Raw genomic sequence first — 15,358 nt, 5'->3', positions numbered from 1 at the left:
TAATTGTTAAGATGAATATCCCATAATTTGATTGACAGTAATTACAATATTAATCTATTTTATTATTGTGATTGGGTCTGTGATTAACATCTAAATGAGCCAAGATACTCCAGTTATGCTGATCACTGGTCCACTGGAGTATAGCGATGGCATCCGTTTATTTCGAAGCCGAAAACTGGTGGCAGTGGGGCCAAATTTGAAATCTCGCAGTCACCGCAGTGACCTTGGCCAGGGACAAAAGAAAATCGCGAATATTTTGGCCAAAAATCGCGATACCGCGACATGCCAGGCGACATATAAAATTTGTCGCAAAAAATTAGAAAAATCGCGATGCCGCGATTTCATTTTGTCCCCGCATTCGGCGGATGTGAAAAATTTTGTTAGATATCTGCATCTAGTCAAAATTAGTTGTCAATATCAGCAATTGCCTCGGAGTTATTAGTCGTTACATTTTATCAGACAGATTTGTACACTTACACTGTATAAGAGAAAACCAACAGTGCCTGCAATATGAATATCATTCACAAATTTAAACAAGAAGAGGCGAAGTCCATGTGGTGACTGAGCCCTGAGGCAGTGCAACGAATCAGTTTTCATGATTTTAGCCTAAGCTTAGAAAAGGGTGGCGTGCTAAAAAAGTAAACAGTAGAAAAAGTAAACAGCAGAAATACACTATAAAACAATGCGCTACATTGTGCCTATAAAATGACTGTAATAGATGAGATTTGCAAATTATTGTGAAGATTATTACGCATATCATTGATCAATGTTGGGAGGGAGGGAATTGTTAAGGGGATGGCACTAATCATTATATTTATCTCATTATATTCAATAATAGGTCTCATAATTCTGAATTAATCTCGTTCTGCAGCAATATTGGTAATTCTGAGGCGGAGTTTCGTGCCAGTTTGCAACTCTGTGTCAAGTAATGGGATAAGAAATCATAATAGTTTCAGTTAAGAAATAGCTGTAATTAAGTAATTATAAAGATACAGTGTTAAATGATCCTCATGGAGCATACAATTAGAAGCAGATAACTGCGACCGGATTAGCAACAGAAAATCCGGTCGGATTGAAGCCTCCTTCCCGTCCTGAACTTCAATGTTACACTCACAAATGACAGATAAGAAAAATATGAAGACAGTTCTGAGGTCCATCTCTTAGCCATCAGGTTCATTCGAAAATGTGTAAATTGGTCCAATACTTCAGACTAACGTTTGGAAGATCGAACGCGACTAATATGGAAGTTTACATATGTAATATAGCACGACTAATTAATTAATTTACACGAAAACTTTTAAACCATTTGCATTGTTACAACTCACAAAAATAAGAAACAGGAATAAATGTTTAAGTAAAGTCTCGCTATGTGCAGAAACCAACAATTACAAAGCGCCCAAATCCATACAAATTTAGTAATTATTACTCACTTGCGCTCGGTTTTATCATATTTTAGAGTAACTAACGGTCCCCATAAATTACTAACGGTCCCCATAAATTACTAACGGTCCCCATAAATTACTAACGGTCCCCATAAATTATTAACGGTCCCCATAAATTATTAACGGTCCCCTCAAATTACAAAAGAGCACGTAAATTATAAGTAACAATTAGGGGCGGTTAAATACCAGAAACACGCGGTCCCGGCCCGGGGGGACAAATTATTCGAATATGCGAATAAGCTGGCTAATTCAGATTTGTAACCAGACTCAGGCCCCAGCATATTTTTTTCGGAGAAACTGCTAAGGATAAGTTTTCTTGTGACAACTTCGTAGATGGTATTTACTTCCCATGTGATTGTGAAGGCAGAAGTTCACGTGGTCCTTTATATTACTTTTAGCTGGACGCAATTATCCGGCCCGGACACACTGGACACACCGGACACACCGGACACACCGGACACACCGTACACACCGGACACACCGGACACACCGTACACACCGTACACACCGGACACACCGGACACACCGTACACACCGGACACACCGGACACACCGGACACACCGTACACACCGTACACACCGGACACACCGGACACACCGGACACACCGGACACACCGGACACCGCGGCAGAGGTATTACGGCTGAATTAGAGCCGTCAAATTAAGCAAGGGCCACAATACGATTACGAAATACTCAACAAGAATGCAGTAATGCTCACAGAAAATGCTGGTATGCCACATTCATACCTCACTTTAGATTAATAGTGTTGTTATTAGTTTAAAACCTCACTTCAGCTACATCGCATTATAATACTACCAGAGGGACTGAAGCTCAGCAAGTGTTTTATGAGTGCATGTGGAGGTAATGTAATTAAACTCTCGGCTATATTAAGGTCCACAATCTAGTTTATTAGATTGATTGTAAATGATCGAGGGATAGAGAATAATAAATAATAATAAATACGCTGGAAGACCACCATTTGGTACAAAATACAAATAATATGGTTTTGTTGCGCAACAATCAATATCCGTGCCAGAGACAATCACGAGACAAACCTAATCGAAACAAACAAAGGCCTCGTATACGAGCAATATAATGGTGTTTAAATTGCCTTTTGTATATCTAATGCTTTTTCCAGTCATACTCGTGGCTTAAGTTGGGACAAAAATGGTATAATCTGTACTAAAATTATTGAATCAATGATAATCCATAATACGAACAAAGACATTTTCCCATCAATTTTAATGATGCACTGCACTGGTGTTGATTGTGAAATGAAATAATGTGCTTATATCCCGCCCATATGGTTAGCTGCCGGCACAAGTGCCAGCTACTAACCATGTCAGAGCGGCTCTAAAGGGTGAGTGAAAAAGACTAGCATGAAAATGAATATGACAATGTCGTAAATAATTTAAATTAGTCTAGGATCTTGTCCTCACAACAAATAATACCACTTCTGATATAATAGCGTCTATTCAAATCGTCCTTTGCCTTCTGTTTCATTTCCAATACCAGCAGATGGTGTTTGGTTTGCTCCTCAGGTGACCGATCCGGAGAAATGAAAACTGTTTCGTAGTGCTGACTCAGTTTCAGTTTCTTCGATTTCAATAATATCTGATCTCGTGGACATTGTTGGTATTTGTGACCGATATTTTGACAAAAGATAATGGAGTCAAATGTATATTCATGTCAAATGAATGCTGGTATACTGTTCATTATTCGTGTCAAGTGAATGATGGTGAACTGTAGCAAATAAATAATGTAAGGATTTCTCGGCATAACGAAATCAGGTACAGTCCATTCCTTTTCAACGCTATCCTCCCCGTTACGGGTGTCAGGTTATCAGTGTGGCAGGTAGGGTGTCAGGTAATCAGTCCCAGAACTATGACGATTGTCGGTACCTCTAAATCACTTGCCAAGCATTTTAATATTTTACAGAGGGGTTTTGAGCACATGTAGGTAGCCCCCATGACAGAGGGTTAAAAAGCTTCCCTGAGGCGCTATCACTATGGGCACAAAACTATTTTGGTCTGGCAGTAAAACACGAATTCGATTGTTTAATATTATCGCACCTTTCTGGAACTTAATTTTACCTACAGATGTTAAATTTAATACAGACAGAAAACACACCATCTGAGACGATCCATCATCAATACGCTCAATATCCGCGCCGGTCAATTATAGAAGCATGACAACCGCTCATACAAAAAGGCGACAGTTTTCTCTTCATTATGTACGTTTGACATTATTCTGCTGATTAAGGCTCGAGCCTGGAACTACATCGTAATATCTTAGTATCCATAGAATTCCATAGAGCTGCGTCGTGTTTCTTGAGTTCCGCACAAAGAGGACACTGGACAGTCAAGACTACACAAAATAAATATATATTATATATAAACCTAAAAACGATAATTCGAACGTGAATAATTAGTTCCCCTTGTATAAAATATTTAAAAGCTTAAAAAATTAAAAGTTTGCAAGGAAAGATAAAAACTAGTAGATCAGAAGTCCTGGCCAGGTTAAAATGTGGTATTTTGTGAAGCAGATGAATACACTGTTGTAAATGTAGATACCTGGAAATAGGATAGTAGGAGGAGTTTGCGGTATCATCACATAACGGGTGATAACAAAACGTTCCAATTTTACAAAAAAAATGGAAATTTTTTCAAATCCTTTTATCGAAAGAAATTGCTCTGTGCCTACCGCAAGAGGCTTCTGAGTGTTTCGCATTGATTCTGTTCAAAATTGTCCAAATTTTAACACTGTTTCATTGATTTTGATTACAAATGAATTGATCGACCCGATAAAAGGATTTGAGAAAAGTTCTATTTTTTGTCATCAACCGTTACAATACATTGTTGTGGTTGTTCGACTACCCGTTGTTCTAGAGGGGGAAAATTGGAAGTTTTGGAACTCAACCAGTGGCGAGTGTTACGTTGCCATGGTAACTAATAACAGCATGTTTCCTCAAAGGGTGAAGGAGATAAGAAAAAAGCTGGTAAACTATTTGGAGATCAATAACCTTATATGTAGTAAGCAGCACGGATTTAGATCTGGCCGGAGTTGCCTTACTCAACTTCTCCACCATTTTGATGACGTTTTGGATTCTCTGAGCAATAATTCAGATTTTGATTCAATATATCTCGACTATGCCAAGGCTTTCGATAAAGTAGATCACAAACTCCTACTGAGAAAGCTCCAACTCTATGGAATCCATCCTAAAATCATAAAGTGGATAGAATCTTTCCGCTCAGACCGGAAACAAGCAGTTGTTGTTGAGCTTCCATATTTTGTGGTTGAACATTATCAATACTCAGTTTCCACTTTCCAAAGACACTACACTTGGGCCAATTCATCAGCAAAGAATCGTGATTTTTCCCATTCTCCGCGACAAATCCCGATTTTTGACGTTTGCAGAGACAAATCGCGATTTTCTCAGATCCTCGCGACAAATCGCGAATATTCCAGTTTTCTGAGGACCCGATTTGCGCATTCTCCTTTAAATTTAATGTATTTGCAGAGCAAAGTAAGATGTCATATATTCGTTAACTAGCTTTTTAGTCAAGTTAGGTTATCTATAAATACTGAGCAGAGCTTGCTTTTAGATCAGCTCTTCCAGACGATCTCGAAAGTTCCTCCCAGCTTGCCAGACCTCGCCAGAACGGAACTCGATGTTCCACTTCGAACTGTACTCAATTACATATAAAAATATAATATTATTAGTTAACTTATTATATGTTATTGTTAATACTTTACCATAATACACGTAATCAAACAAATAAACCCTGTTTACAATGAGATAACATCACGTGATCGAATCACGTGTTTTGATAACAAAGCTAGAGACTAAGGGGTATGGAGCACATTGCTTTTCATGTGTTTTTAAATAGACTGACCACGAGTTTCTTTACACAAATTGTACTACTAGTCTTAACTATAATTGTAAAGATTACCTTTTGTGGGGACCGAGCAGGGGGGATTAAGCAGACACTCCTGATCACTATGTTCGTAGAAATATTTCCTTCACCCTCATGAGCTGTTGTTGGCATAGATTGTCTTTTGGTTTGGTTTGGTTTTTAGAGAGAAAGAAATTGCTCTGTGCCTACCGCAAGAGGCTTCTGAGTGTTTGTCATTGACTATTTCTGTTCAAAATTGTCCAAATTTTAACACTGTTTCATTGATTTTGACCACAACTGAATTGATCGACCCGATAAAAGGATTTGAGAAAAGTTCTATTTTTGGTCATCACCCGTTACAATACATTGTTGTGGTTGTTCGACTAGCCGTTGTTCTAGAGGGGGAATATTGGAAGTTTTGGAACTCAACCAATGGTAAGTGTTATAATCATAGTTGGTTCGTGCGCACTTAACGTACTTTTAAAACATAACGCACTTCACGTACGAAAAAACGTAAAACGGTGAATTCAACGGTAAATGTACTTAAACGCACTTTTAACGCACGAAATAATTCAAACGCACTTTACGTACTTTTCCCGAAAAATTGACGCACGAACCAACTATGGTTATAATGGCATGTTTCCTCAAAGGGTGAGTAGATGTAGACTATTTGGTGAGTATTGTGTAACGTGCACGTATAGGATTGGTTCCTATGTGATTACCGGTGGTAATGTTTACCGTTGTAAAGCAATCAATTAATTAAAACAATCATTTTACAATGAGGTTAAGTACAAGTTAATGGGGTAACCTTTGTTGCGAATGTGTTCTCGTTTACTTCAGTCACTGACCTTATTGTTGGTATTTCGGGGCTATACCCGACCCGTTTGAAGGCACTGTTCAAATAATTTGTCAGCAACTGTTAAACTATTTGTCCATTTGGATCCTCTTTTAAATAAAACCCCCTTGCCGGCAGAATTTTCCAGAAGAACTATGGGACTTCTTCTCGTTCTACTCACACTTCTTGGAACCGGAACCAGCCTCAAAGTTGGACTTCTTCACATGCATGGATTAACTGGACATTTCGACAGTGAAAAGAACTTGAAGTTCAAAGAGTTTGTGGAAAGTCACACCGACGTAGAGGTACATCTGATTGACGCCTTCAACTATGGAGAGAGCATTACGAGTCTCACTTATCAAGTGCCTATAATTCTAGAGCAAGTAAAAGAGATTGCAGCAGAATACGACAAAGTGATAGCAGTGGGTCACTCTCAAGGGGGGATTATCTGGAGAGGGATGATTGAGAAATGGGAGTATCACAATGTGGATACCTTCATCACTCTAGCTTCTCCACAACACGGCGTTGCAAACATTCCTTCGGAGGTCCTTGACAAGTTTGTTGAAAGCAAAATTGAAAGTGAGGGCTTGAAGTCAATTGTTATGGAAATGTTGGGCAACATTAGGGGTATATTCAGCTTAGAATTTCTTCTCGAAATATTTAAACAAGTTATCTTGATCCTTGGACACGAAGAAGAGTCGGACGAACTGATCGAATCAATTTTTAATTTGGCTCCAGCCAACTACTACCTGGACTCCACAAATCACACCTTGTATCTTGAGAACATAAACTTCTTTCCTGAACTAAACAATGAAAAGGGCTCGGATCAAGAAAAAGAAACACAGAAAAAGAACTTTCTAGGACTGAGGAAGTTGGTTATGATTGGAGGTCCCCAGGACGGGTTTCTCGTGCCCTGGCAATCTGCCATCTTCGGCTACTTTGACGAGAATGGATATGCTGGACAGAACGTACTTAATATGACAGAGACTACATTCTACAAAGAGGATCTGTTTGGTTTGAAAACCCTGGCTGAAAGAGGAGGAGTGGAGAAGCATGTGGTGGAAAATGTGGACCATTTTCAGTTCGGTTATAACCGTCGTATCATGGAGACTATAGTTCTACCTGTACTAAAGGAGGTTACAGAGAATGTGGCAAATTGATCTGATAGTACTGATTCTCTGCACTATTTGATTGTTTTATTTAATTCGAGCATTCAGTTTTATTACATACAACGGTTTCACTTTGTAGATACATGGCGGACAAAATTTGAGAATGATAAAATTTGTGAAATGCAAACTTTCGTTTCTAAAATATCTAAATATTTGATATTGCAAATTATCGAAATTTATTTAATTAAGCTGAACTTCACTGCATCCCGTTACTAGTATTATATATATAATACTAGTGCAGCCTTTAGTTTGCCCACAGAATGAAAATTGTCCCATACTCCAAGGTAAAGGTTGAGTGTTAAGAGTATGGATGGTCATGTTATAGTATGGTGGTCGAGATAGCAACATAATTAAAAAGTTTTAAAGGTGTTTATAAGGTCACGTTAAAGTCACTATTAAGTGGTCACACGTCAGGGACAAAAGGATTTCGCGATTATTTTGGCCAAAAATCGCGATACCGCGAATTTTAACGACTATACATTAAACTATACATAAAATTTGTCGCAAATAATGGGAAAAATCGCGATTCCGTACATGCCGCGATTTCCTTTTTTCCCTGTCACACGTGGACAGCTATTACTGGCTAATAGCGCTAACTGCCCTCTGTCTGCAATTGTGGATAAAGTAACCGCAGCATAATACCTTTAACAGTGCTTTAATGACTATGAGAAGTCTGCATATGACAACAAGTACTGTTCATGACTTTTTCATCCTTATCAGTTTACGCTAATGAGATGTACTCTTAGCTATATAATGATAAGATCACCATACAGAGAGGTTATAGTCACCTTCCCAAATCACTACTTCACTACTGCACTCATTAATAATTCTTGCTAATTTGTGACTGCTAATTTGTGACTGCTTTACTTCCATCCACAGCAGTTTACAGGTACAGTCCCGAGCATTAGGTCGTAATTTACATGAGAAATAGATCCACGCTTGGGTTGCGATTTATATGACTAAATATAGAATAATTGCATGTCTTGTGATGGTCCCGTTTTGCAAATTCGAATAAAAGGCTACAGAACCAACAGAACAAAACGGCAAAATTAAAATGAAACTGAAGCTTTGAAACAAGTTCTGGCCGTTATAAAAACTGCAGAATTGAACATCTGAAGTTTCCATAATAGAATGACCATCTCAATTTTAATATGAATTGCGTGAACTTATCAAAGGTATTGTACTCAAGTATAGCAATGATCTGAATTAGGACGATACAAAATTGGTGTTCTATTTGTCTTATTGATAATAGTTCAGAAAAAATAAATCAATTTCACCTCAGCAAAGTCGCCAAGAATTCTATTATTTGACGAGGTAAGTTCGGTCAATAAATAATTAAATCTTTGGGACAAAACAATTTTAGAAATAGACAAATAAACCAACAAAATTAGGTTAGACGGCAGCGGATTGAAAAGTAGTTACATTATATTATTTATTGAATTTTAATTTTATTATGATATTATGTATATTAACTATTATTTAATTAATCTAACAATTGAAATATCATAATTAGTAATATATAATTGTAGTCTCTTCTATAACAACGTTTCTGTAATATAAAATGGTCATTACTCCCCGCCTGCAATTATATCGTATCAAAGATTTCATCATTCAGTTAACTCAAATTTCCTAAACAAGTTATAGAGTTATAGACTTCTATTCCGTCTTCTTGACTTATTTTATTTGTTTACAACTAACCTGATAACTAATTTCTGGCTGCAAATTATGTGATAGTAGTCTCATTCAACCGGACAAAATTTAAAGGAGCATTAAAATGGCTGACATATTGTTAACGATATGAGTCGGTTATCATTAATATCCCTGTATAATAATAGTAATTCATCAGGAAGGAGACAGGGAAAACGGGAGGGCAACAAAACTTCTAATTCATTAATAGAATATAATAGCATGTACGTGCCCGTCATTTACAATTGCACGTGATTCAGTGAGTGATATTCTGATTTCAAGATTCCATTATCCATTGCTATTGGAACCTCTATTTAGTTGACACTACACATTATTGTGTAGATATACATATATACAGGGAGGAAGCTAATAGTATTTTTGTTAATAAGTTTAAATCGCGTCAAAAAATATCCTACACAACCGAAGATACAGCCGATTAAAATGTTAATCGGCTGTTAAAATTTTAAACAAAATTGATTTAAAATGTTTTTATATCTTCGTGATAATCTAACTCACAATCCAAATCCTTCGGTAAAGTTAGTGATCTTCAAAAACATTCCCTGGAATTTCTCCTCAACCACCCAGAACCACCCCGAATAAACGATCCCATTAACAGTTCCAGTACTGAGACCCCCGATCACATCAGACACGTAATGCCTCCCCAACATAATCCTGGAGGAGCAAACCAAGAGTGCTAGTAAAACTACTATCACACAATACTGAACACTTCTATCTTGTGTTGTTATGAGAAGATATCCTAATATTCCCATCCGGGAGCTGTGTCCGGACGGGAAACTAAAGTTGCTTACTCCCGGGAAGTACGCTGCCTCCGAACATTCTGGTCGTTTTCGTCCGACGGTTGCTTTTATGAGGATCTTTACAATTTCGTCGTAAAACTGAGCTAAAAGTATGTTGAAATAAAGTGAAAATGTGTGTAGGTTTGGAGCGGCTATAATAACAGCTATGTTAGCAGGGATAAGGGTGACAGCACCTCCTAATATCTCACACAATATAAACACAGTCAACAGTGACAAATACAGTCCGCTCTCTGCCCCTTGTAACACCTGTAGAGAAGCTGTTGCTCGTTTGTCTTGTTCTAATAACCACGTGATCCAGCTTGTCTCCTCCTCCTGCACCTCAATGATAGATGAGATAATGTCACCTGCCTCTTCAGCTTCAACCGAGCTGATGTTATCGGCATCTTCTGAAACTTGTGAGGCGTATTCTTGTGATATTAATCGTTTTCTTAGGACCTCGCTCATCGAGTATCTTTCATTACTTCATACTTTCTGCCTGGAGAAATGGAAATCAGAAATGGACAGGGTAATCATGATTTCAATTTGGTGAACTAACTACTAAGGAGTATAAACATAACAATTAAATATAATCAATAATCAATATAGCAGTAATATGGGGTCGTTATCTGAGTACTAAAATCATTACCTTAGTTCGTTTATTTATGGCGGGTAAAAATAATGGCGTGTTAAAATATGGCAGAATTTCCGAAAAACCGCCTAATTTAACCCGCCATAATTAAACTAACTAAGGTACAGTGAAACCTCTATTATATACCTGTTTACACCTCTATACCTCTACATACCAGCCTCCTCGGGGGAACTAAAAGTATAGAAATAGCCCGGTATAGAGAGGTTTACGTGATCCTAATTTATGGTATCTGAAACCTTTAAATTGATCTGTCAAGCGTCTCATATACCCCATTAAGAGCCTTATATGCTCGTATTGTGTGGTATAGCGATGGAATATAATGTACTGAGTGCTCACACTACCACCAAATGTAAGTACGGTATAGATAAGAGATAAGAGAGGTTTTGCTGTATATATTTGAGGTAAAAACACTAAACGAATAATAAAAACTGTCACTCACAACGAGATACCAGAAATGTAACTGTTCAATATCGGACCTCTAAACTCAATGAACTGAAACTTGATACATTTTGTAAATTCAGTAATATAATTATCTTTGCTCAAATGCCTTAAAGTTTGGCTCGAAATCAAGTAATCCTAATTTATAACTTGTGTAAGATTTAAAAGGAGATACTCCTGGTAATACTGTTTTTAAAATACATTATTTGAGCATTCTTTATAATTCACGACTGATGTAAGATGTTTCCTCTTCAACCCTTCAACCAAGTTCTCAGTTACATTATTTATTAAACTTATTAAGTGTGAGGAAGAGATTTTTTTCCGACATTAAGCTGTAAATCAAGTGTAAAAACATTAAATGTAAAAATAATATATTTAATATTTTCTCTATTCTCTAAATTAACTAGCTGCCACCTAAATTTTCTATTAATTCTAATAATTTTGTTTCATCTTCTAATAATTCTTATCTCAGTTTTTTCCCTTATTTTCTAGAAAGAAACTTTTTTTAATTAAAAGATCACACCACTACAATTTGACACAATATCCTTAATAGTTACTTAAACTTTATATATATATATTAGACGAGTTGATCGTTTAATAACTATCACTCTTTCAGAGGGATTGGAGTATAGGTGGCGCGCTGCACGTGCGAGTAAAGTACACCAACCCCACAACTCTACACGTTAACGTAGCCTCTGCAGAGGGTCTCTGTGGTAAGGACAAGGACAAACTCTCCGACCCTTACGTTAGAGTCACTCTTGCAGGAAAGTACCCTGTTAAATCCACTAAGGTTTGCTTTCTGTTGTTATCTTGTTAATCTTGTTAATCTTGTTAATCTTGTTAATCTTGTTAATCTTGTTAATCTTGTTAATCTTGTTAATCTTGTTAATCTTGTTAATCTTGTTAATCTTGTTAATTTTATAGGACTCTCTCTAGTTTCTCACGTGGTATTATTTTTTAATCTGGACTTTATTAGAACTGAACCTCAGTTATACAATATACATTATGCATTATTCACTATACACTTTACATTATACACTACACACTATACACTATACACTATACACTATACACTATACACTATACACTATACACTATACACTATACACTATACACTATACACTATACACTATACACTATACAATATACACTATACACTATACACTATACACTATACACTATACACTATACACTATACACTATACATTATACAATATACACTATACACTATACACTATACAATATACACTATACAATATACACTATACACTATACACTATACACTATACACTATACAATATACACTATACACTATACAATATACAATATACACTATACACTATACACTATACACTATACACTATACACTATACACTATACAATATACACTATACACTATACACTATACAATATACACTATACACTATACACTATACACTATACACTATACACTATACACTATACAATATACACTATACACTATACACTATACACTATACACTATACACTATACATTATACAATATACACTATACACTATACACTATACACTATACACTATACACTATACACTATACACTATACATTATACAATATACACTATACACTATACACTATACACTATACACTATACACTATACACTATACTATATACACTATACACTATACACTATACACTATACACTATACACTATACACTATACACTATACACTATACACTATACACTATACACTACACACTATACACTATACACTATACACTATACATTATACATTATACACTATACACTATACATTATACATTATACACTATACACTATACACTATACACTATACAATATACATTATACACTATACACTATACACTATACATTATACATTATACAGGTTATCAAAGGAACTGTGAACCCCGTCTGGAGTGAAACGTTCGACTATGCAATCCCAGTACAACTTCTACAAACTGCGTAAGTATCAAGCAGAGCTGAGATTTTAGATAAACAAAATATTAAAACCCTGCGGACAGAATAATCGTGTGAATGTCATATAATTACATTCCAAACAATCGTGAATATATTAAAGAGCAGTGAGAAAAGAGAAAAGAACACGTACGGTGGTCCGGTGCAGTACCCGAGAAAGTGTATACAGTAATACCCTGTTGTCATGTAAATTAGTTAGTAAATTAATTAGTACTGAATACTGGAAATCTTTGAAGCCATATTCAGCGCAGTGCACCTTATATTATATGGTAGTGTTACCATGACAATCTTACCATACACGGCAGTCAATCTTATCACTAATCAAAATTGCGGTATAATGCTTAACAAAATAGCTAATTATGCAAGAAATCGGAATCGAGTTATCTGCTGATAAAGAACTGATAAAAGGTACAAAAACTGTTACCGATTGTAAAGAAATGAGACTCTCCTTAGCATACTGGATATTAGCATATGTAACTTGAGTACGTAATAACTTCATGAGTAATTCTACGTACCTTCACCTCCGGTGTAATTGTACTGATCTACCAGCTGATTAGAGTATACACTATACATTATACATTATACAATGAATTATATATGAGAACTATATGTATTGTTTGGTTAGAGGTTAGAGGTTAGAGGTTAGAGATAAGAAGTTAGAGAGATTAGTAATACTTTTACCTGATCAATTGTGAAAAAGAGCTCTGGAGGAAACTAACGAATCACAAGATCGATTAATAGAAAGTGTGCTAGGTAAAACTAAAAGCATTGCAATTTGACCCCGATCTTCAGGTTGTTAAGCGACTATTCTAGTCTAAAACAAGGTAAACTGTATGAAATACAAAGTGTAGAGAAAGGTTGACTGGGCAAAGAGCAGCACAAAGAGCCGCACAAAGGCACCAAGTAAAGTTAGCAAGGTATAATACCAGGTACAGGCTAGGTGGTTATCAGTGCCAAGTTGCATTTCCTTGTCTACTCTAACAATAAGTACTAAATAGTTACACTGTCATCACGATCTTAATTAAAAACACGTGCTTGTTCGATTACTTGTCTTGTTAAAGGCACGTTGTGTTGTGCACGTGAAATGTTTCATGCATAAGTAGAAGAGGATTAGCACTTTAGCAGGGTGGTTGTGAGTGAGAATATACACAACAAAATACACCCTATAATATACAATATACATATACATATACATATACATTATACACTGTATTACACGCACCTGCAATAAAGCAGGTATAGTGTATTAATTTTAATAATGTACCCTGGTCCCTGTACACGTGTGATTTTTGTATCCGGTAACATATCCCCAGATTAAAAACGCACCAAACCCACACTTAAACACATCCTAAGCGGGTAGTTAGGCGGGTAATTAGGCGGCTAATTAGGCGAGTAATGTCCTGTCCAAACCCGGCTCAGGATATATAACATGAAGACGTTGTTGTAACTTGTATGCAAAGCATTAATATCCTCAGATTAACAACACCACAACCGCACTTAACCGCACTTAATCATGTATAATTATCTCGCAACCGTATTTATTTAACAGTATTTCTCTACTAAGTGCTACTCATCACAGCACCACACAATAAACTTGTAATAGTGGTTACTATGGTAGTGGTTACTATGGTAACGTGTGGTTACTATGGTAACGTGTGGTTACTATGGTAGTGGTTACTATGGTAGTGGTTACTATGGTAGTGGTTACTATGGTAACGTGTGGTTACCATGGTAGTTATAGTGGTTACTATGGTAACGTGTGGTTACTATGGTAACGTGTGGTTAATATGGTAACGTGTGGTTAATATGGTAACGTGTGGTTACTATGGTAACGTGTGGTTACTATGGTAACGTGTGGTACGATTACGGTAGCTCACTTGACCCCTGCTCATCGACATGAGACAGCTGCCGGAACATCCGATCTGGGTCATTACTTCTGACTTAAAATCTTATTTATTGATGACTGTCACGTGTCACTGCACCCAGCTACACACTAAAATACACCTCAGAACGATCCTGCTAGCTGTGTACAACAAGAACCTTATTGTAAACTAGATACCAGAACTGTAACAATATCAATATCGTAACACTCAAATACACCTCAGAACGATCCTGCTAGCTGTGTACAACAAGAACCTTATTGTAAACTAGATACCAGAACTGTAACAATATCAATATCGTAACACTCAAATACACCTCAGAACGATCCTGCTAGCTGTGTACAACAAGAACCTTATTGTAAACTAGATACCAGAACTGGAACAATATCAATATCGTAACACTCAAATACACCTCAGAACGATCCTGCTAGCTGTGTACAACAAGAACCTTATTGTAAACTAGATACCAGAACTGTAACAATATCAATATCGTAACACTCAAATACACCTCAGAACGATCCTGCTAGCTGTGTACAACAAGAACCTTATTGTAAACTAGATACCAGAACTGTAACAATATCAATATCGTA

General features: G+C 36.5%; 2 protein-coding genes across 2 annotated transcripts in view; both read left to right on the top strand.

The window, feature by feature from the left end:
* LOC134814799 (synaptotagmin-1-like) overlaps positions 1–15,358 on the top strand; it is a 36,328-nt gene that overhangs the window by 10,948 nt on the left and 10,022 nt on the right. The window contains exons 5-6 of the mRNA XM_063823073.1: positions 11,530–11,703; positions 12,800–12,876. Coding sequence (XP_063679143.1) covers positions 11,530–11,703; positions 12,800–12,876 — 251 coding nt within the window. The remainder of the gene's footprint in view (positions 1–11,529; positions 11,704–12,799; positions 12,877–15,358) is intronic.
* On the top strand, positions 5,450–7,349 carry LOC134814801 (lysosomal thioesterase PPT2-B-like). Its single transcript, XM_063823074.1, has 2 exons — positions 5,450–5,774; positions 6,313–7,349. Exon 2 carries the CDS (start codon positions 6,330–6,332, stop codon positions 7,332–7,334), a length of 1,005 nt encoding a protein of 334 aa, XP_063679144.1. The 5' UTR covers positions 5,450–5,774; positions 6,313–6,329; the 3' UTR covers positions 7,335–7,349.

Source organism: Bolinopsis microptera, chromosome 5 (assembly GCF_026151205.1).
Source record: "Bolinopsis microptera isolate Bmic1 chromosome 5, MBARI_Bmic_1.0, whole genome shotgun sequence".
Classification (NCBI taxonomy): domain Eukaryota; kingdom Metazoa; phylum Ctenophora; class Tentaculata; order Lobata; family Bolinopsidae; genus Bolinopsis; species Bolinopsis microptera.
The sequence above is the reverse complement of the archived record's forward strand: the minus strand, read 5'-3'. Positions and strand labels throughout refer to the sequence as shown.